The following is a 24,561-nucleotide window of genomic DNA, read 5'->3' on the forward strand; positions in this document are numbered from 1 at the left end:
CATCAGCCAAATTTCGGTCAGGACAGATTGATGGATTGGAGGTAAACAGCATTAATATGAATGCTCCAATTAATTTGAGAGGGGCTGTGTATGATGTGCATGCTAACTAGGGCCCCTGAAGAAAACCTGCTTTCCTTTCTTTCTTCGTGCTCCTCCTCTCTGCCTGTTCACCGCTCTAAGAGACTGATTGCACCGCTGACGTCATCACTTTCTTCTGTATGCCACCATTTGACGACTCATGGGCTTGGGGCTACAAATATATCTGAGGTTGATATGGGTGTTTTTTTTTTTAACACGAGTGCTTGTGTTATTTTATTAGTTTATTTGAAGGTTGTTCTATACTTTGTGACATTATTGCATTGCTGTGAACAAATTTGTTCCAAAATTGGCGAGTAGATTTTTTTTGCAAAACTGAGCTGTCAGATTTTCATAAACTCAGTTGATATAAGACTCGGCTGAAGGTTGTTTTTTTCCGCGCTTTCTTTTGTTGAACAAGGAGGGTTTTGTGCCTTCTGAAAGGGCATCACAGCTCCCTCAAAAAAGAACTCCAGCCATCAGCGTATAACTCTGTTCCGAAATGTAGTGAGCTGCCTCCGTAGGCTACATTTTAAAGCATTATATAAGCTCCTGGTGCAAAAGCTGTTCCAAAATGTAGTCAATTGTTGCCTTCTCTTGGGCAAGTTCAAAGACGGCATCATATTTGTCCTTTGTGGAGGTAATGCAATGTAATGTGACAAGCTCAGTGAAAGGGAGAAATCCAAGATGGTGGACGATTTGAGATAAATGTTGATTATAAATGTAACTCAATACTGAAAATGATCAGTAATAATAAATATGCTATGAATATTTATCCTTAATAAAGGAGTAATTCACTCAAACAAGGAAACAAGTCATTATTTACTCATCCGAATGTTGTTTCAAAATTGTATGATGTTTTTTTTTTGCAAAAGGAGTAGGGATGCAAATTATCGATTAATTCATTAATCATTAGTTGATCAACCTAATCGATCTATTAACGATTAACTGATAAGCGCCTATTTTCCTGAGAATGTAAATTTCTCACAGTATCAATTTAACATTAAAAGCTAAATATTGCTTATATAGGCTACTGAATAAAAATGGATGTTATATTGCTCAATTGATGTTTTATTGTAACAGTTGGGATACGTCACAGAATAATTGCATTTATGTAGTTTAACAAAATAAATTATGCACAGAAAATTAAAATACATAAAAAATAATTGTGCACTGCCTCATCTGTTGCATGTGAAACATTAAGCAACATAAAATAAATTTTAAATAAAAATCTATATGGGTACTAGGCTTATCCTACCTACAGTATTTTAAGCCTACATATAATAATCTATCTGGTAAACTACTTAGATAAAAAAAAAAAAAAAACTTGAAACATTAGCAACAGCACTTATAGGCTGATGGGGAAGTCAAATGTACAACTTATAACAAGTGGAAATAAGGTGTGGCCCCTTTAAGAGCTGCACGCTCCCTGTTGAACAATCGGCAGTATTGTATTTTATGTGCCGTGCGCCTCGAACATCCCTTTTGCTGTATATGTGAAGTGAACACACAATGTATGAAAGTGTGATTTTCGAGGTTAGCATCGTGTCACGTTCGCAATGTTCAATTAGCCGACAATTTAATTTAATCGAGTAAATTCTTGTCGACAATTAATCGATAATCGATTAACCGTTTGCATCCCTAAAAAGAAACTAGGGACAGTTGTGGTCACAATTCACATTCTGATAAACTTCTCCTTTTATCTTACATGTTTGGAACGACATGTGGCAGTGTTGTAGTACTCGAGACTCGGACTCGTCTCGGACTCGGTCTCGAGACCATATTTTAATGGTCTTGGTCTTGTCATGGACTCGTGTCCATTTGGACTCGGAATTGACTCGTACTCGAACATTTTTATTTTTTAGGACTCGAGAATAATTCCGAGTCCTAAAAAATAAAAATGTTCGAGACACTCGAGTTCAATTAAAAATATTTTTCATGATTATTAATGTATGTTAATAAAATATTTCTTGAAATTGATTGACACGCCCAGTGATTGGTGATTTTCTAGTGCGCAACTGCGCATGACAAATTGTAATAAAATTACTTTTAACACCACCTACTATGTGGCCTTTTTACCCTAAACTGATCATATTCAGTAAAAAAAAAAAAAAAGAAAAAAAGAAGGATTTCTCTAAGTAAATAAAAGTAAATTAGGTAATCAACCCTCACTGGTCTCGGTCTCGACTCGGACTCGACCGTCTCTGGTCTCGGACTCGACTCGGACTCGACTCTCTATGGACTCGGTCTTGACACGGACTCGACTCTCTCTGGTCTCGGTGTCGACTCGGACTCGAGTGAGTTGGTCTCGACTACAACACTGACATGTGGCTTCGATAATTTGTGTTGGACAATGGGAGGCCATTGAATCAAAAATAGAGAACCGTTGCTTTAAAGTATTGTGTCATTTCTCTCATCTCCTATATTCAAATCAGTTATACAAGTTCCTGCATATATACAGGACAGCATTCAAAAGCAGTCCTTATGAGGTTCCATTTTTGTTAGGATGCTACCTAGAATGCTATGTATGTATGCAGTATGGGCAGCAAGCAAAGATTTAGACCTTGCATGAGAAAATACGGAGAGGCGTTCCCTCATTACTTCTTCCTCATGCACATTTTGTCACTTCCATAAAATCGTTTTGTGTGAACTGTTGACATGTTTGTCTTGAGTTACTAGAGCCTGTGCCCTGTGCCTTTCTTCTACTAGCATGCATTATGCCATAAATGATGGATTCCTATAGCAGATTGCACTACAGATGAGTGATTGTGCTCGGAGCTACGGAGAACTGGTCGCCAAGTGCAGATCTATTTTCCGACAGCAAGGCTGCAGGGAGAGAATGAAGGGGAAGATCCAAGATGACAAATTGTGTAGTACGCCCGTCATTTTGCAGGAAATTATTTCCCATCATTTTGGTGGCTTTGAGGGCATTTATCTAAGCAGGTCGGCATCCCGAGCTGCTTTCCAAAACGGCTGCTAAAACCGTTTTAGCATTTGGTTTTAGTAAGTGTTAAAGTGTCTTAAAAATAATAATTCTTTTCATAGTCAGCATAGATAGATAGGCTGGTTATGTAATGGCAAGTAATGGGATAAATTGCAAGCACAATGAGCCATGGTAGAATGTGGTATTGTAGATCATGACATATAAGACAACGGTTTGAATCAAGCCTTCTTCATCCCATTAAATCTGTTGTCGATTTGGCCTTACAGAAACCCATAATTGGAGGAAAAAGATAATTCCCCATTTAGCTTGGCATTTGCAAACATTTGGTGAACGTTTTGACATTTTAAAAATGCTTTTGACTGGGGCAGGAATGAATGGACACTGGAAAGAGTGCAAAAAATGACCTGCACCAATTTCCACCTTATGAAAACATGTTAGTCTATTGAAGAGATGTAGCAGCAGAGCTTAATTTTAACATCAATACAATTACATTTTACATAAGCAATATGGTACGAGAGGCTGTGCTGTATCGTGAATAAGTCACGGCTGAAGGGCGTTGTTAGGCATGACATGAAGCAGAGTGCCTGCAACCCCTCCAGTCGTGATTTATTCACGATACAGCTCTAGACTCGAGGACCTTATTGCTTTTATAAATAAGTTACCACACAATACAAATATTAAATCCAAACAATATGTATCAATGTTAATTTCATGAAGTAAAATCATTAAAAGTCTTCTTTCCGCTGGAAAAATAGTCCCTGATTCTTAAACAGCAACAGAAGTTAAGTTATTTCGACTATCTTTATGAGTGAGTCTGTCAGTAGAGAAGACTTTTATATTGAAATGACTGAAACTTCTTTTGAACACAGAGAAGGAAGACACTATTGACAAATGCGCGTCTGGTCAGGGCACAGAAAACCCCTTGTTGAAAGGACAAGATATCGCAGCGGAAATTCAAATGGATTTTTTTACGACACGACTGACCTGAAGAAAAATGCTATATGTACTGTAAATTCAGGTATACCCACTTACTCGATCTCTCACATACTCTCTATATCTATAAATTACAAGAACGTCTGTCTGTCTGTGAGCCTGTTATTCGCATATCTCCCGAACCGTTAGTCCGATGGATTTCAAAGTTGACAGGTGCCTTTCTACGGGCGTGAGTGAGTGCAGTGCCAAGTTTGACGTTGTTTGGATTAGAAATGCAAAATATATCGGTAAAAGAAGAACACATTGGCTTTTGCTGCTGTACCCGCTGGCCACTCCCCTTCTCACACTGCCCTCTCACACTGCACACTGAGTGGTCACTCCCCTTCTCACATTTAACACTGAGAGGCCACTCCCCCTCTCACACTGCACTCAGAGAGGCCAAGTAACGTTACTAAATTGGGGGGTAATTGTTTTCCTTTTACTAAATGTTTTTTTTAGGGCTGTCAAAGTTACCATGTTCCCTTGAGATCTTAATGAACCATGTTTTAGATTATGTACTTATATATACTTATACAGTATATTTATATATACACTCACCTAAAGGATTATTAGGAACACCTGTTCAATTTCTCATTATTGCAATTATCTAATCAACCAATCACATGGCAGTTGCTTCTATGCATCTTCTGAACTCCAAACTGAATGTCAGAATGGGAAAGAAAGGCGATTTAAGCAATTGAGCGTGGCATGGTTGTTGGTGCCAGACGGGCCGGTCTGAGTATTTCACAATCTGCTCAGTTACTGGGATTTTCACTCACAACCCTTTCTAGGGTTTACAAAGAATGGTGTGAAAAAGGAAAAACATCCAGTGTGTGGCAGTCCTGTGGGCGAAAATGCCTTGTTGATGCTAGAGGTCAGAGGAGAATGGGCCGACTGATTCAAGCTGATAGAAGAGCAACTTTGACTGAAATAACCACTCGTTACAACCGAGGTATGCAGCAAAGCATTTGTGAAGCCACAACACACACAACCTTGAGGCGGATGGGCTACAACAGCAGAAAACCCCACCAGGTACCACTCATCTTCTCTACAAATATGAAAAAGAGGCTACAAGTTGCAAGAGCTCACCAAAATTGGACAGTTGAAGACTGTAAAAATGTTGCCTGGTCTGATGAGTCTCGATTTCTGTTGAGACGTTCAGATGGTAGAGTCAGAATTTGGTGTAAACAGAATGAGAACATGGATCCATCATGCCTTGTTACCACTGTGCAGGCTGGTGGTGGTGGTGTAATGGTGTGGGGGATGTTTTCTTGGCACACTTTAGTGCCAATTGGGGACCGTTTAAATGCCCTACCTGAGCATTGTTTCTGACCATGTCTTTCCCTTTATGGCCACCATGTCCCCATCCTCTGGTGGCTACTTCCAGCAGGATAATGCACCATGTCACAAAGCTGGAATCATTTCAAATTGGTTTCTTGAACATGACAATGAGTTCACTGTACTAAAATGGCCCCCACAGTCACCAGATCTCAACCCAATAGAGCATCTTTGGGATGTGGTGGAACGAGAGCTTCTTGCCCTGGATGTGCATCCCACAAATCTCCATCAACTGCAAGATGCTATCCTATCAATATGGGCCAACATTTCTAAAGAACGCTTTCAGCACCTTGTTGAATCAATGCCATGTAGAATCAAGGCAGTTCTGAAGGCCAGAGGGGGTCAAACACAGTATTAGTGTGGTGTTCCTAGTAATCCTTTAGGTGAGTGTAGATACTTGTCCTTGAGATTAATTTAAGCATCTGATTTTATTATGCTGTCCATCTTTTTGCTTCACTCGACAGATTTTAATAGAATCCCATCCTTTATAAAGGTCTATTTCTAAGGCGTGTTTATTAAACAATTTAGCTAATTTGATTTTGCTTCCAGCTATTAATATGTGTAGTTCAGTTCACATTTCCATTATAACCCTGCAAAGCCTGACATATTCAATTATTGTTAGAAAAGTCATTAAAAAAATGTAACAGTTTATCAAACTTTTAGACAAAATTTTAAAACAGTCTAAAAATCAGGCTTTTATGCTCCAGTATATGAAGGTTACTGCTCTGATAGCATCACGCTACTGAAAAAAAAAGTGTTTGGCTTGTGACAGGTTCACTTCGCCATATGTCCATATGGCCCGGGGCAGTGCCAGCTCACCCAGTGTGCATTATGGCAGAACTGGGAAATTTAGCGAGTCAGAGACGGCAGTCTTGTTCCATAATGTCTTTGCTCGATAATCTCATGAGCACTGCAGAGATATTTTGCAGCATTTGTTAGTCTTTACTACATCTGAGCAAACACACATTCATAAACACATTATAATGAACTGATATTATAGGAGTCCAAGTCATCTTCTACAGAATCAGTGATACTTTTGGATTATTCAAACCTGACCTCTGACTTAACAATAAACAAAAGGCACGGTTACATGTACAAACAACATTATAGTTAATGATCAGCTTTGGTTCTCAGTGTTACATGATAGAGCTGCTTGATCTCGGTTTGGGCATTTTAATTATCCATCACATCTATGTCAAAGGCAAATGTTTTGATCATGGTGAGCACTTTAGTTGGAGGGAACACTGCAGATGAAAGAGCTGACCTTTCCCCTGCTACTCCACCACTACTACACAAAGGTCAAAGTGTTCATCTACTCACCGCTGTTCATTAAGAGATTAAGGGAATTAAATATTTAAGAATTGTATGGAGATCATTTTGGTGCAAAACTACCAAACGCCTGTGACAGTGAAATTTGTAGTTGTAGAGAATAGCCACACATGTGTATCAGTAAATTTATAGAAAAAATAAGTCACAGAGACAAATGTTTTAAGAGTTGCAAACTTGTAGAATTTTTTTATCGTCCACAAACACAACACAACAGTTACACCTTCTCAAATTCTTCATTGCAGAGGCACAAATCCTACTATACAAATCACACATTAAAGGAGAACTCCGGCGAACAATGAACCTTTGGTCTATTAAAACATCGACACCTAGTCAATCGTTCTCTGAGATTTGTTTTCATGATAATCGAATGTAAAGGGTTTTATCTCTAAAAACTGTTTAGCGTATAATGCTAGCAAAGGGGGCATTGACTAAGTAAAAAGAAATCGCTAGTTTATACCACTAACAAGGCTCAAAATAGCCCCACACTAACGCAGTAACATAATGAGGGTTTGTAAGTGTACAGACAGTTTCATAAGAAGATACTTCGCGTATACAGACAGGAGCCATCTTAGAAAATAGTCTCGATAAGTCGATCCCCGAACTTTGTTCATACAGTTCAGACGTTCGCTGAACTTCATTCAGTTCAGATCACTCAGCACGACGTTCGTGGTTTGACTTATCAAGACTATTTTCTAAGATGGCTCCTGTCTGTATACGCGAAGTGAACTGTCTTCATAAAATATCTTCTTATTAAACGGTCTGTACACTTACAAAGTTCTCAATGCTTCGTTTTGCATGCATGGACCCTCATTTTGTTACTGCGTTAGTGTGGGGCTATTTTGAGCCTGATTACAAAAACAAAAGTGTCATCATTAAAAGCCATGTTCCAAGCACTAATTTTATTTAGCCTGTGACAGACAACTTGCGCTGCCACTTTAACTGTTAGCTGCACGTTAACTGTATTTTCCCTTTTTGAAGTGATTCCAGTCATATTTCAAGCAATTCTAAAACATCATAGCGAACAGTGCTCGTCTGAAGTAGAGGTAGACCGATTAATCGGTCGGCCAATTAACCGGCCGATTTTTGGCATTTTTTTAACATAATCGGCATCGGCCAATATCCAAGTACAGTATATCAAGCCGATTATTAGGCAGGCGCATCTGTGGAAAGCCTAGTGTTGTTGTGGAACACGTGTTTGACGCACGCTGCCGCTAGAGCCTAAATATGAACGCGTTCATGAACTATCGTTTATTGACTGGATTAAACAGTAGCTGGATTAAACATGGTTAAAATGCTGGCCAAACAGTGTAAAATGTGACTGTATTTCACTGTATAGACTAAAAGGTCCAACAACCGGATGCCGTTGTCTGAAGAACAACAGAAGGATGGTGCATTGTGGTGCATTTAAAGTTTTTGTAAAATATAATTTTCCCAATTTACTAGTGAAATACTTTTAATGTTAGAAGTTAAATTAAATAAAATATAATAAATCTTATATATAAAAAACTAAACCATTTAAATGTTTTTTTCTCCTTTTTTGTGATAATTAGGTTATGTCCGTTTGTCTTTGTCCGTCAACAAACAAAACAAACCAAAAATACATGTTTCAGGACATTTTTTTGAGAGGATAAAATGTTTTTGTTGAGAAAGTTTGTCTATGTTAAGAAATTATCATTTCTTTTACATTTTATCTTTCAAATAGAGGTTAAAAACCAAGCAAATATCGGCCAAAATAAATCAGCAGCATTAATCGGACATCGGCCGACCCGGATTTCAAAAGATCGGTATCGGCGAAAAAAAAACCCATATCGGTCGACCTCTAATCTGAAGTGTCTCAGGTGAAGGAAATAATCCATTATTTATTGGCTTTAATATATCGGCAAATATTTTTTTATTGGGCTGTTAACAATAACAACAAAAATGAACATATATCGCTGGAGATACCAATATGGTGGCCGATATATTGTGCCTGCCTAATGAAACCGAAAAGTTAATGTGCCAAGCATCATAAAAGTTGTCTATGACTTGTGCTCTCCTAGGTAATTTTTAAGGCGGTCTTATTCTCCACTACAGCTCTCAAATCTGATTTGGATTCATGTGTAGATTAAAATATTGGCAAGTGAAGACACATCACAGTAGGTTTATACTGATTGGTGCAGTGGCCCATTCGAAAATATGGAAGTCCAAATGAGATTTTCCATAGCTCAAACGATCGAGCATGGGACTTGCAATGGTCATGTGTTTGATTGCCATGGATTGCAGCAAGACTATTTCATCTTTTGTAAAAGAAAGAAAATCATACGGTTGTTGGAAGGCATGAGCTTTTCTTTTTTCTTTTTTTATATCAGAATTATGTTTTTTTTTCTCAGCATTCTAAATAATTTATAACATGTCTCAGCTTCCTATTTTGTGAAGTTATTGGATGAGAAAAGTTATCCCGAGCAATATACCCTTATCCCTGATCACATGATCCGAAAGATGAGACCAGTTATGTTACTATATTTTAAATGTAAACACATCTTCAATTCCATTACTTTCAAAGTGATTCACTGATGGTCCATGTAGTATTGGGTAAATAATTTAAAGTACAATCTTGCAATGCTTGTCGAAAACCTTATTTTTTAAGTTAACACAAATCTAAAATGCAATTGATCTTTTGATCCATAATGGTGGAAATTTTACTTGCAAACTTTAACAGTGACATCTGGAAGCAAATTAAAAAACTCCTTGAGGTGAAGCAACCAGACAAAAAAAAATAAATAAAAAAAAATAAAAAAAAGGACAGAGGCAGAACCGCCCCATGTCGGATTCCTTATTATCTCCCCCAGCCTGCTGATTAGGTGTGTATTGACCAGAGCAGTCATTCATGTATAACGATCAGGGGGTGAAACAGATGACATTAGAGAAACGAATCTCATGCATGTCATTTCATTAAACGAGAGGCCCCATCTCTGACAATGCAATACATTTTATCTCGCCTTGTAATCCTTCACTCATTATTCTTCTATGAAAAGCCATCGCATTTCGTCATTGTATTTGCTCCATGTTTACAAGATTACCAGTGAAGGATTTTTGTCCAGTGAAGGACCTATGATGACTTGGGCCTGTTTTTATGGGTCTTTATGGTTGGTTGGCAGTCCTGGTTCTGTATGCATTGTACTTACGTTGCAATCTTTGTTTTAAGGGACGAACTAGTGACTGGATTTTCTGAAGTGTGCCACGTTATTGGCATCAAATCATTCAAAGATGTTCACAGTTTTGTTTGATGCAAGTAAACTATAGGTGTAATTGCATATTTTGATTTATTTCTTCACATTCTGGTAACACATTCAACACATTTCTGCTAATTTAGTCTGTGTACAGCTGGTCACGTCCATGCACAGTGCTGTGCAATTATTTTAATGAGTTCTTCCACACTGGTCTATTAATGAGTTCTTCCAAACTGGCAATCTGCTATTTTAGAAGAGCTCCTAAGCGGCACAATAAAAACAAAAACTTTTTTGCTTCTCCTCTCAGTCAGACAGTCTATTCTTGTCTAAGTGGGCAGTTCTTGGCCCAAAATAAGCTGTGCCTGAAACAGATGACAGTCCAACGTCTGCCTACTCAAAACTAGCTTTAGTGCTCTCAACTTTTTCTCATCGTTTACTCACCCTCATGTTGACCCAAAGGTGTATAACTTTCTGTACTTTTGAAGAAGGTTGCAACTGTTTTTGTCCATACAATCAGTCAGTGGGTTCTAGGACAAAATTGGACCTCATTGACTTTCATTATTTTGGCAATTATCCCTTTAAAGGCCCCTTGAAATCAAAATGTATTTTTTTAGCTTTTAGTATGCTGTGTAACTGTGTAACTTAGTTTATTCTTAGCTAAAAACACTTAGTTCTTTCAAAAATATATGTGCTCATTAATGTATATTTACTTTGTTCAAGTAATAAAGTAATCTCGTGAGTGTATAATATGCCATTGAAAATACATACGGGTAAGGGGTTCTAATGCCGGTCGCCATGTTGCCCCTCCATCTTGAAAGAACATTAGCCATAGAGGGACATACCCGTTAATTCAAGCTTCGCCTTTCGCTTTCGCGTTTACGTTTGAATTAACACTCATGGACGAGGTCGAACTGGAAGCCATGTTAATCTTGGACTACATTGGCCACCGTAGGAGTTAAAACGAAATCGGAATTGAGAGAAACTAATATTCCTTGGATGGTCATATACCTTTTCACCACTAGATGGGGGGTAAAAATCACACAGTGTAGCTTTAACACACTCAAGCAGCTCGCGCCAGTTCGAGACGTGAAAGTATGATTACTGAGTTTGGTAGGGCTACATTCTTGCAAACAAATTATACATGATTAGACGGACAAAATAATCGTCTAAATAAAATGTGTGCAGGCTGATAGTCATGTTTGTTATTTACTTTTCTGGTGAAAGAGTCTTGCCTCAGGCTATAACGCAAATCGATTTTTCAAATTGGCAGATTCATCTATGGTAGCTTGATATTATAACATTGACGCTGTGACTATTATCTACCACACAAACATTGAATTGAATTAGCATAACGTTATCCATTATGTAAAACAGTAGCCAATAGGTTAATGTTACTATAAAGATGCTGGCTTGTAACCGTGAGCTACGATCTTTTGACGTTTGAGAAAAATAAAGCACATGAAACTATAGCCAACGAACCGACTCGGACCTCCCAGACAGCAAACTGACATTGACTCAACGTGGAAACGACGTCTCTCATGACATTGAAACAACGGTGATTTTGCTCATCGAATTAACGTTGAACCAACGTCAGACGCGGCATTCTTCAAAGCTAAATGAAAATCGAAAATTGGTTTGCTTTCATAACGTTGAAACAACGCGTTGATTTCAAGTTGATTTTCCGTTAGTTTTGAAAGAATGACGCGTCTGACGTTGGTTCAACGTTAATTCGATGAGCAAAACAATGTCAGATCAACGTTGTTTCGATGTCATGTTTCTACGTTGATTCAATGTCAGTTTGCTATCTGGGCTCGGATTTGACGTCACGTCCACACTTCAAGCGTTCTATTTGTTTTGCGCGTCCGAGTCTGAGAAAAAAATGGACGCCACCCGGAAAGCTGTTATAATGGTAGCACTGGCCGAGTACCAGGCACTTACTGTACATAAAAAAAAAAAATATTATGACTACACCTTATTAAAACGCAGCCATTTGAACTTGAAAATGTTCACTTTATTAATGTTTTTCATGTTAATCTTCTGTTAGCAACGCTAGCAACGTCAGTAATTGCACTCACAACAACCGATTCCCATACCTACAGGAGACGCAGTAATACAAGTGATTATAACCGTCATTTAAAATACCAAAGCGGTTCAAAAACAATGAAAACAATTCATTCTTACAAGTCACAGGGCGCAGCCATCTTGAATTCCGAAACGGAATACTTGCTCGGTGTCCTCGCGGTTGTCCGACGTCCGAGAGGAGAAATCCGAGGAAAGGGGGCGTGTTGCTAGGCAACGTCTGTCGTCCGATTCGGATCTCCGAGACAGATGAATAATAGAACGCACCATATATTCATGCTGAAATATATGCCAACGAAGACATTTCACACGCAACACTGGAGTCTGCCCAAGATGTGAGAACTCCTTTCTTCTGCAGAGTTCGGGTGTATCGCTTGTCGTATTCTCTAGTGTAACCAAGACAATACTGTTTCCCAACTGTAGAGGGACCCTGTGAGCAAAATTTCAAAAGTAACATAATGCTGCATTAACCATTATCAATTATTTATTTTGATGTTTGGGGTTGGTTATTTTTAGGGAAAGGAACACATCCTCCTTGGCAAATGGTCGCCGTTTTTTTTTCACTTTTGATCTCAGTGTCGTACCTTTTCCTTAGCGATCACACATGGACTATTCCTTAGCAATCACACTAAAAAATATCCCATTTATTCATCACAGAATAATGGTGGTCCAATCAGTATAATATGCTAACCCTATGTCATCAAAAAGGCAGCATGTCACAATCATATTACATTCTTTGAACTATGAGTATTTAAAGCTGTGCTTCACAAGGTTTTTCCTGGAACAGTCCCAGGTGTATGAACTCAAAAGAGACCTATTCAAGTTGAGATGCGTCGGCGTTCGTGTAGCATTTGAGCCGAGGTGCTTCTGTAGCTTTCTGACTGTTAGCATCAAGGGACGGGGTGCCAGATGTTTTGCAATTCATTTTGTGCTCTCTCCAAGAGTTTCCTGAATATTTCACTCGGGGAGTTTTAGCCCTCATATACATCCACACACTGTCATCTTCTGAAGTGCTTGGATATTGGTCTTTTTAATCTCCCCAGATTCTTGTTGTGCAAATTGTCTTGTGTGTGATTCGAAAACTCAACAGCATTAAATCCCAATATAAGCATCTGGATGAGAATGTTAATCTTGGCTTTTCAACACTATGGATCCTAATGCCACATTATCCTTCATCTGTTTACACGGAAGATGTAATTATACAGAGGAATTAAAGTCTCACTTATTAGGTAGCAGTAATATGGTTGGCATTTCTGAAGAAGTGTTCTCTCTTTGTCTCTCTGAACTGCACCCCTGTCTCCCCTCCGCCTGTCTTAGTGTTTCTTCAGAAGCTCCCCATATGTTTGATGAAGAATACATTATCTTTGTCTTATTAATGAATGCATAATCCGAGTCATTTTATGAGATGGATCCCCAGGTGATTGTAACAAATCTACCTGCCATCTTTTGGTAAAAGTAGTATTTATATCTGCCAAAAAGTAGCTGTGCAATTAATAAATAGTTATGGATTTTCATTATTTGTACAATTTTGGGTTAACACCCGTTGAATGGCATTGAAACATGATTAAAAGTGTTAAACAGAACTGAGACTGTTATTATTAGAAATTGCAGATTATGTTTATTAACTCTTGTATTAAAAATAATATTTCAGTAACATGACTGTCTGCTGATCTTTCCAAGGTTTGAAAATGCTTCAAACTTATTAGTATCAACAGGTTGAATTGATTATTTATTCTACACTCTTAGAATAAAAGATTATATATGGAACCTTAAAGGAGTAGTTAAAAAATTTCTTAAAATTTACTCACCCCCCATGTCATCCAAGATGTCCATGTCTTTCTTTCTTCAGTCGAAAAGAAATATATTACTTCAATGGGAACCAAACGGTTCAAGGTCCAAATGAGAGTTTCAGTGCACCTTCAAAGGGCTTTAAACGACACCAGACGATGAATAAGGGTCTTATCTAGTGAAACTATCAGTCATTTAAAAAAGTAAATAAGAAGGTTTAAGTTTTATAAGCACAAATGCTCGCCTTGCTCTGTTCTGTGATGAGCGTTCATGACTCTCCTAACTCATTAATCAAAATGAACAAATCTTTTTTTCGAGTCATGACTCGAAGGGTCCTAGATAAGACCCTTATTCTGACCCTTTGAAGCTGCACTGAAACTCTCATTTGGACCTTGAACCGTTTGGTTCCCAATGAAGTCCATTATATGGAGAAAATCCTGGAATGTTTTTATCAAAAACCTTAATTTCTTTTCGACTGAAGAAAGAAAGTCGTGGACATCTTGAATGACATGGGGGTGAGTAAATTATCAGCAAAAGTATTTAAAAGTGCTACTCCTACTACTCCCTAAAGGGTTTTGTAAGGTGCTTCAGTGACTCCCAATATGGGATAATTTTATGGATTTGTCTTTAAATAATTTAGGTTTTATTCTGTTTTTTTTTTATTTTGCTTACATTTTATGGATACTTTATCATGAGAAAAATTAAACAACCCATTAAATATGAAAGTATAATGCAGTCGTTTTAGACATTTACGAACCTTTTTGGTATAAAGGGTTCTTTGAAACCCTATGGTTCAATATAGAAACCCACCGAACCTTTTTTATATTGTATATCTCAGGTTTCCTGCACTGAAAATAAAATCAATTGTAGCATTTAGACTATATAGCTATAATAAAAAGGCTCACATTTCATTACATTAGCTGTGGGTGAATTGTGCTATTTAATTATGTGTGTCTCCCTTTTCATTCAGTTGCATTGAGTGTGAGTGTTTTAGGATATTTCATTTATTCCTAGTTATTTTCTTCAGGCTGTTTTGCCATGGTCACATTGACGTGTCGTGTATGCAGTTTCTGAGCTCAATCAGAGTTGACTGAGACCTCAGGAGAGACAGGCTTGTTTTGTTAAGCCATTAGCTTATGAGCCTTCAGTGTTCGTCTAAGGTTCAATTCTCTAGAGTTTGTGTTAAGCCATGTTGCAGTATACATATTACATACTGTACTTACATACACACATTATGTTTTAAATACTTTTCAAAATTGTTATATTTCTTTAGTGTTATATTTTAAATTCAATTTATATTTTTTATTTAAATATATTTTATTATATCCATTTTATATATATATATATATATATATAATTTATTATAATTTTTTTATTTAAATTATATTTTTTTATATATTTTAATTTATATTTATTTTTTATATTATAATTTAGTCTGACATTAAACGATTTTTTCAGCTAAACATTGATTTGTGGTAACATTGATGGAGGCACATAAATTAATTTGTAGTCTATGAACTGACCTTCTTAAAAGCCTCATCAATATATTGATCCAAAGACACATTAACTGAAAGAGAAGGAGCTAGAAAAGCAACTGTTACTATTCTGGTTCCTCATACGTTTCTGTAGCTGCCATTTCAGGCTCATCTCATTTTTAGGATGTGCTTTTTAACACTAGAAGTTTTTTAAGCACATGATTTTTCAGCACATTAGTGTTAAGGGCCCATTTGAAATGGCTTGCTGAGAGCAGTTTTTGTCCTTTGTGTGCGCGGGGCATATAAAATGAACCATTCTGATCTAGAGAGCTTTTGATTGGACAAAATTCTGTGTTGTGCAGGATGAGTCATCAATATTTTTGGTCCCTTATTCCAGAAGAGAAAGTCTGTAAATGTTTGAGTCACCATGAAATCAAAATAGACTTATTTAATGGAGCATTGCAGTATTTATTGTAAACCATTTATCCGTGCACATCATTTGTTTGTTTTGAATTCCCATGCCCTCGTAATCTTCATCAAAATAACTTCCCCGGCTCCCTCTTGCACCGACATCTCTTCTCTGATAATGTGTTTACTGACTATAAATGTTATAAATTCACATTTATTGATACGTTATATTATTCTATCAGTCTATATTCTCTCCTACATAATCTATAGCATCTCTAGACCTGACCTAGCAGTGGACAGTTTAAAGGGGTCATGAACTGGCTTTTTATTTTATTATATTGTCATCTGAGGTCAACCTATGACGTTCACTTGGTATTTGCATTCAAAAACATCAAAATGAATAAGTAATAGGCTATTTTGTACCCTAGTTTTGAGCCTAGCTGAAAAACGCTCGGTTTTTATGGGCGTCTCGCACTGAAGACTCGGAAGTAAACGGCCACTGCTGTGAGTGGATAACAGTTTTGCATATTATAATGAGTTTCAACTCACCCGTCGGCGCACTTGGGGGAAATTGTTTTGAAAACGTCCAATGTTGTAAAATGGCAACCGGGATGATTCGCCCATACATGTTTAGGCGGTACAGCACCGTTCTTTACTCTTAATTGGTCTGCAAATCCAGTCTTGTTTACAAAACATTCCTCAGTGAAATGAAGCGAACAGACGGACAATGTTTTATACGGAAGCCCTGAACCGCAACCTAAAAAAAAAAAAAAAGTCAGTAAAAAAAAAAATCTGTAAAAAAAAAAAAAATCTAGCATTTCGAGATTAAAGTCGAAATATTTCGAGATTAAAGTCGAAATGTTTCAAAATTAAAGTCGGAATGTTTCGAGATTAAAGTCGAGATTGTGCATTCATAAACAGTGCGCGTCCACTGGCTCAGAGCGCGAGCGCGCGTGTGTGTGTGTGTGTGAAGTCGAACTGCCATGGATAAACACAAAATAGTAGCTTTTTACTTTTATCTGGGCTTTCAACAAAATTCTACACACGTCACATGTGCTAGTGGCAGTGTTTCTGAGGTGTTTTCATGCTCGTCTAGTCAACACTATCTGGGTCGAGAACACAACAGTAACTGTTCGGTCTCCCTCTTCACCGTAAATACGCTCTGGATACATTTTAAGTGCATCATTCTGTATCCAATCATTTGGCCGGATCCTGTGATTTCCTAAGATTTAATAACCACTTATGGTTGAGGAGAGATTCTCTGATATGATTGTAAAGCACTTTGAGTGTAGGCATATATGAAAGCGCTATACAGCTGGATATCTCCATCCAGCACGAAAACACCTCAGAAACACTGCCACTAGCACGTGTGACGTGTGTAGAGTTTTGTTGAAAGCCCAGATAAAAGTAAAAAGCTACTATTTTGTGTTTATCCATGGCAGTTCGACTTCACACACACACGCGTGCGCTCTGAGCCAGTGGACGCACACTGTTATAAATGCACAATTTTTCGACTTTAATCTCGAAACATTTCGATTTTAATCTCGAAACATTTCGACTTTAATCTCGAAAAATTCCGACTTTGATCTCGAAACATTTCGACTTTAATCTCGAAACATTTCGACTTTAATCTCGAAATGCTAGATTTTTTTTTTTTTTTTTTTTACTGACTTTTTTTTTTTTAGGTTGCGGTTCAGGCTTCCGTAGTTTTACCCTCATCAGCTGGAACGTCATTAAAAATATAGTTTATCCATGCTGTCCTATTGGAATCCAGAGGAAGCTTTTGCAGCGACTGTCTTCTTCCACAACCAGGCACTGCACCATATTCTGTATTGCTCGGTAGCTCGATCCGGTTTGTCATCACGAGGTAGGCCTATGTTATTTAGTTATGTGTGAAATGCGCGAATCAGTGGGCGGGGCTAAACTGGCCGTGTTGAAGTAGGCGTTGATCTTCTTCTGTGGGGGTGGTGTTTTATCCTCTTTGACATCATATTTCCCCACTTTGAAAAATGAGTCATTTGCTGAGCCTGGTGTCGATAAAAGCTTTTATTGGACTAACAAGGGCGTTTTCAGTTCTGAAACTTACAGGATATTCTTCTAATATGATGACCTCTTAGATGTCAAAAGCTCAAGGAAAATTTGATTTCTCAATTCATCACCCCTTTAAACCTGACTTGTGATGTTTCCCGATCCTAAACTTCATCCCATCATTTCTTGCCCTCGGTTCTATGAATAAAAGCATCAAGACAGCTTAAACCCTCAAGGCCGTAACAGTTCAGCTAAAATAATTAAAGCATTAAGTCCTCCATTAAGGCAAACTGCAGAGTTTCTGTTAAAACCGGTTAATTGGTAAAAGAGATAAGTCAGCGTCCAGAGTTAAATGTATAGATTAGCCATATAATGGGCTGAGTGTTTGTCTTCTGACTGAATCACGGGTACATTTGGATAGTGCATATAGTACTTAAAGAGCGATGAAAATTAGCAATGGCCATATAAGGAGGTTTGTTTGTTGTAACTGCAATGCTTTTATTGAGTGATATTTGGAGATTTTCCATGGGGGAGAGATGTTTGGGGCTTTTAGTAGCACAGCGTGGTGCAAGTGAATGAGATGGAAATGAAGGCGATTAGCATATTCACAGTGGTATCAAACTGTCAAGCTGCAACACCTCAACACCATTAAACATGGAGAAGTTTATTTGCTAAAGGATTGTAGATTTAGTCAGGATTTTTTAGATTCAGCTTCTACATCCATCTTTCTTATTTCTTAACCAAGATTTTTATTCTAGAGAACGACAAATAGCATAGCTAATAAATGAAATGCTAATATTTTACTTATTTAAGTAAGTGCTTCATTTCAATATAGTATACTGTATCTGTTTAGTCAAACTGTGTATCACAGCTTGTTCATTGATTGATATGAGATCATCACTAGCTGATATTGAAGACATACGGTTTGACACACAATGGAGACACATGATGTTTGTTTTTCCATCAATATATGTCAATGAACACATTCCTTGTGTTATAAGTCACCAGATGTCCTCTCTTGATTCAGTATTGATTCAGTATAGCTTAAAGAGAATAGTACTGGCCATTTGGTGACTATATGAAACATCCGCTGTATGCAGCACACATGAACATTTCACAGCATGGCTCATTAGATAAACCAACAGATGTGTTTGTTTTTCTACTATCGAATCATATTAAAGGGATAGTTCAACTAAAGATGAAAATTATGACAATTATTCAATAATCATGTTTATTTTGGGGAATATTGGATATGAGAGACATGAAAGTAGCACCATTATGTTGTAAACGGTCAAATTCACGATATGTATATGATCATTAAAGAATGCTCATTAGCCTGTTAAAGTAGTTAATATGAAATTAGTAAGTAGAGTGAGTGGAAGGTTTAATCTGTTTAATGGGTTTGTCCTATTTTTTTTTTTATTATTATTATTTTAGGACTGCAAGTGATTGCTATGTCAGAGAGAAGTTCAACCACAAAGCATACAGCAGACGGAGGTTATATGGTAAGCTTAGTATGTTTAACTTATTAAAATATCAATACACAATATAATTGACAATTCCATGCAACTTTCTATTGTTTGAGTTTCATTCATAAAACATCCTTTCATTGCTTTTGATTTCAGACTATTTTCGTTTCTAGTCTGGAAAGCAGATTTGTTTTATTGTAACTTTGTTTTGATTTTTTTTTTAACTATACCATTTGATCACTTATATTCAGGATCACGATTCAAAGATGTCGGATGAGCACAGAGACACGGATGATTCTTCGGAGAAAACGCCAAGTAGGATGTCCAGATCCCCGCAGAAATCCTCCAAAAGACCAAAGACAGTGCCTGTGAAAGTCACTCTGCTAGATGGATCTGCCTATGAGACCGGGGTGGAGGTACAGCAGTTGCTTGCGTGCGCCAAAACTAATATGTGTTGCTCTGAAGAAACATGGTGCCAGACCTCTAGGGCTCACAGCTATTTCACACACTGTTGTGCTGTAGTGTTGAATTCCTTTGTCAAGTCATCCAGACCTCTGCCGACCGCTTAAAGGACAACTCCGGCGCAAAATGAACCTTTGGTCTAATTACACATTGTTACCTAGTCAGCCGTTATCTGAGATTTTTTTTTCATGATTGCCGAATGTAAATAATTTTATCTACAAAAACAGTTCAGCCTATAATGCTAGTATAACGCTAGTATATAGGGCATAGAGTAATGACAAAAAAAAATCGCTTGTTATTACCACTAACAAGGCTCAAAATAGCCCCACACCAACACGACAGCATAACAAGGGTCCCTACATTCAAACCGAAGCATTGAGAACTTTGTCAGTGTCCATACTAGGGATGCACCGAATATTCGGCCACCGAAAATTTTCGGACGAAAATGGCCCAAAAGTGCAGTTTCGGTTTTCGGCCGAAAGACTTTTATCACCGAAACAATACGGCCGAAATGTTGTGATGACGCAAACAGAAACCGCGACCTGCACGTGCTTGTCTGAAGCAACATGTCTGCGGTGCGGACGCATTTCAGTGAATCTGAACCCGCGAGGAGACGGAAACCTTGTTTATCCACCTATATCTGCTCTAAACAATGCGCGCCGCCATGACGACGACTCCGGATGTGAGCGGGCCAAGTATAAACTATGGAGACTCGCGCCACGGAGGCAGGCGAAAGTATGCGCGAGTCTCCACTCGCCACAGACAGCGCGCGCACCGCTCCAAACGGTCGAGGCGTTTATACTGGACCCACTCGCCGTTGTACTATTCCTTGAAACGACAGGGGACGACTAAAGTAACTGTCCTCTAACCATTAGGAATCGGTGAGAAGAAGAAATATAAACACATGGCATGTTTATGTTTATTTTTTAGTATACCACAACCAATACAAAAATAATCATGTAAAACCAAGTAAACCCTGAGATTATTACTTGTGACATTACAAAAAGTATATATGGGAACATGTATGTATAGAACTAAATTAATGCTCTCTTAAATATTTTCTACATTCACTAAACATGTTTCATTAAATTTCATGTACATTTGTATTAATCATGGACCTTTGTTCATTTAAAAAGGCTTTTTATGCTATTGTATGCTAAATTTTTTAAATGTAAGAAACTAATTTAGACGTGCAAAGGGTGCTGGTGTGATGAGAATAAGTTCGCGCTCGGCTTTGTTTTTATGAGAGAACATTTAATTTTAAAACCTTTCTGCAGGCCATTAGATTATTATTTAATGTACACATGAGTGGGGTCAAGTTAAACATTTTAGTTTGAATTTTATTTTATACTGTGCATTGTGCTAAATAAATATTTGCATAATTTGTAATTGATTTATTCTTTGAAAATTTTATATTAATTTATGCAATTGCAATGCCTTGATTTTAGTAACGTTTGTACACAGTCATAGCCATAAATGCAATGATACTAATAATTGTCATAATTTCTTTCGGTGTTTCGGTTTTCGGTTTTCGGCCTTGGTTTCCTTTTTTTCGGTTTTCGGTTTCGGCCAAGAATTTTCATTTCGGTGCATCCCTAGTCCATACAGTTTAATAAGAAGATATTTTATACACACAGTAAACTTCGCGAATACAGGAAGAAGCCATCTTTAAAAAATAGTCTCTACCAGTCGATCTATGAACGCCGATCCAAGTGCGCTGAACTGTGCAGAATCTCATATGGTCCATTGTTTCCGGAAGAAACACAAACACAAACCATTTTCTTCTCTTCGATATGTACACGTAGCCTACTGTTCGCGCTCACCTTATCACCTTATTCACATCTCACCAGCGCACTTGGATCGGCGTTCGTAGATCGACTGGTAGAGACTATTTTTCAAAGATGGCTTCTTCATGTTTTATTGTACAATTTCTTGAAAGAAATTTCACCTTTTTTTCAGCAAGGATGAAGTAATTGATCAAAAGTAAAAGTGAAGAGATTTATAGTTTCCACAAAAATATTAAAGGGTTAGTTCACCCAAAAATGTCCGAGTGTTTTCTGTCCCTTCATTGAAAATGTATCAGCAGTGTCTTACGTCAGCAGCGTCACTAAAGCGGATTGACAATAGAACCAACAGAGAATACAATGCTGAATAAAGTCGTTTTTGTTATTTTTGGACTAAGATGTATTTTCGATGCTTCAAAACATTCTAACTAAGCCACTGATGTCACATGGACTACTTTGATTATGTCTTTATTTCCTTTCTGGACAAGGACAGTATACCATATACATTTTAAATGGAGGGACAGAAAGCGCTCGGACTAAATCTAAAATATCTTAAACTGTGTTCTGAAGATGAACGGAGGTCTTACGGGCTTGGGACGAATGAGGGTGTGTCATTAATGACATCATTTTCATTTTTGGGCGAATTAACCCTTTAAGCAGAACAACTGTTTTGACAAGAAACTATAATTATAATCTACTGTACTTGACCAGATTCAACATTTGGTAAAAATCTAGTTTAAACATTTTTACTGAATAACTGAATAACTAGATTTTTTTTTTGTTGAATTATGATCATCGTTTCTTGTTAAAACAGTTGCATTAAAATACCAATATGTAGATGTTTATATTTACTAAAATATTTTTAAAAATGTAAAATTACTTCAATAGTGACTCAAACTTATTTTTCAATGGGCTAAATGCACGCATAAATTCCGCATTTGACGCAAGGATGCTCGTCCATTTCCGGTTGTGGAGATTAAAGCGGAGGAGAACCGAGGAAAACGGGATTATGGCAGAGTCTTCAAAATTTACTGTCCTCCCGACTTTGAAACGAAACGTACATACGTTTAGACGTAATTTTATATATAGTTATGTTTATTTAATATAATTTTTAAAAGAAGTATAAACACAACGAGGGGTGTCTGTTTTATCTGTTTTTGTGACTAACGTTTCTTTATTATAACCATGGAGTATAAAATTCAATATAAATTCTCTGTATTGCATTGGACTCTACAATCGGCGGAAGTTATCGAGCATCCTTACATCCTTACACTTGTTTTCGAGTGTACCCCTTGGCCCTTAAAACAGAGTTACAAGGGCCAAGGGGTTGAAATATTCCCCTAAGAAATGGAACAACCCTTTATGAACCCGATACGTCATCAGTCGTTGGCGATGGCTCTGCCGTTACAGAGTTTTTCCAGGATTTCTGCATGACAACGACTGACAATCAGCACAGCTGCTCTTAACTTTGAGGAGACATTTTGATTATAACATCGCTTCCTCGAAACGTAAGTCTTTTCTGATTCGAAAAGGTAATTTGTTATACCATTAATATAGTATTTTTATGAGAGTAAATAAAGTTCATGGTGGTGTCATCTGGCACTACATTTAAATGTTTAACCGTTTGCGAAGCCATCTGAATTTTGTGAACGTTCTCGTAGCCCTCTGTTTGGAGTGTGCCTCTGAAAAATCTCCATTTCGAGGGCTATGTAGCCCTACCCCTTCGCCCTACCCCTCGATCTCGAGAAGAATCGGGACACCCTACCCCTAGACGTGAGCGCGCAAAACCGAGTGGTAGGGGCAAGGGTTGAATTGGGATGGAGCCTTAGAATCACTGCCATATTTAATTGTTTAATTTAATTTGAAATCTTCAAAAAAGTATAGTGTAAATTTATCATGTATTTTACACATTTAAAAAAAAAAACTGGACCTCACATTTCAATGCCTTCATCTGAATTTCACAGCCTGACACCGCAGCTTCATGTTCCCCCTCTGCAGTGTCCCTGGAGGGGAGTTACAGCACATGAGATATGAATGCTAGTGCGGGCTGATGGGGGCGGGGGTATTCATTGATAGGTAAAAAGCTCTCCAGGGAGTGCCACATACTGCTCTGAGATCAGTGCCATGTCTGCCTGTGTGCCCCGGGGGTCTGCTGGCTGATGGATTTCCAGGGTGTATTCAGACATGGCTCTTCTCTGGGGTCTTATCCGTAGCTCTCTCTGGCAGTGTGTCCCATCCATGTGCCATCACTGATGCTGCGACACCTACTGCGAGAGAGACAGACTGTCCAATCTAAAGGTCAAAGGCTGCCTTTACTTCCATTCTTGTACGCTTCACTGAAGGGGAGGAGGATGGGAAATCTATAATTGTGACATGTTGGTGGTCCCGTGGAGTAAATAATACTTCAGTCTTTCAGAGGAGGGTATACCAGGCTTGTGTATTTGTCACCCTTGGCTAAAGTTCACCCTGATTTTAAAAATTTGTCTTCATTTACTCACCCTCAGCTTTTTCCAAACCTGCTTGACGTTCTTTCTTCTATAGAGCACAAAAGAATACGATGTCCAAATTCCTTTCCATATAATAAAATAAAAAAAGACGGCTACAGTCTATTTAGTATCATTGCGATATACTATTACAGTTTTATTAACAGTTTGAATTGTGTTTTTGTGTTATATTTTACACTTCCATTTAAAGGTAGGCTAGGCAATTTCGAGTGGCTAGCAATGGGCTCTATGCACGGCGTTATTTCCGGTGAAGGATTAAGGGTGCTCGATAACTTCCGCCGATCGTAGAGTCCAATGCAATACCGAGAATTTATATTGAATTTTATACTCCATGGTTATACTAATGAAACGTTAGTCACAAAAACAGATAAAACAGACACCCCTCGTTGTGTTTATGCTTCTTTTTAAAATTATATTAAATAAACATAACTATATATAAAATTACATCTAAACGTATGTACGTTTCGTTTCAAAGACGGGAGGACAGTAAATATTGAAGACTCTGCCATAATCCCGTTTTCTCCGGTTTTCCTCCGCTTTAATCTACACAACCGGAAATGGACGAGCATCCTTGCGTCAAATGCGGAACTTATGCGTGCATATAGCCCATAGCAAGCTAACTTTAAGGCGAGACACTACAGGTGAATAGGGTAAAATTTTTAAATAATAGATATTACAATGAAACTTCCTCAGTTGA

General features: G+C 37.7%; 1 protein-coding gene across 9 annotated transcripts in view; it reads left to right on the top strand.

Annotated features, from left to right (window-relative positions):
* LOC120463369 (band 4.1-like protein 1) overlaps nt 1–24,561 on the top strand; it is a 75,944-nt gene that overhangs the window by 13,015 nt on the left and 38,368 nt on the right. For all 9 annotated transcript variants that reach the window (XM_089124459.1, XM_089124453.1, XM_039652412.2 and 6 more), the window contains exons 2-3: nt 19,083–19,150; nt 19,366–19,530. In XM_089124459.1, coding sequence (XP_088980585.1) covers nt 19,100–19,150; nt 19,366–19,530 — 216 coding nt within the window. In that variant the 5' untranslated portion in view covers nt 19,083–19,099. The remainder of the gene's footprint in view (nt 1–19,082; nt 19,151–19,365; nt 19,531–24,561) is intronic.

This window comes from Pimephales promelas, chromosome 20, assembly GCF_988280905.1.
Source record: "Pimephales promelas chromosome 20, fPimPro1.hap1.1, whole genome shotgun sequence".
Lineage (NCBI taxonomy): Eukaryota > Metazoa > Chordata > Actinopteri > Cypriniformes > Leuciscidae > Pimephales > Pimephales promelas.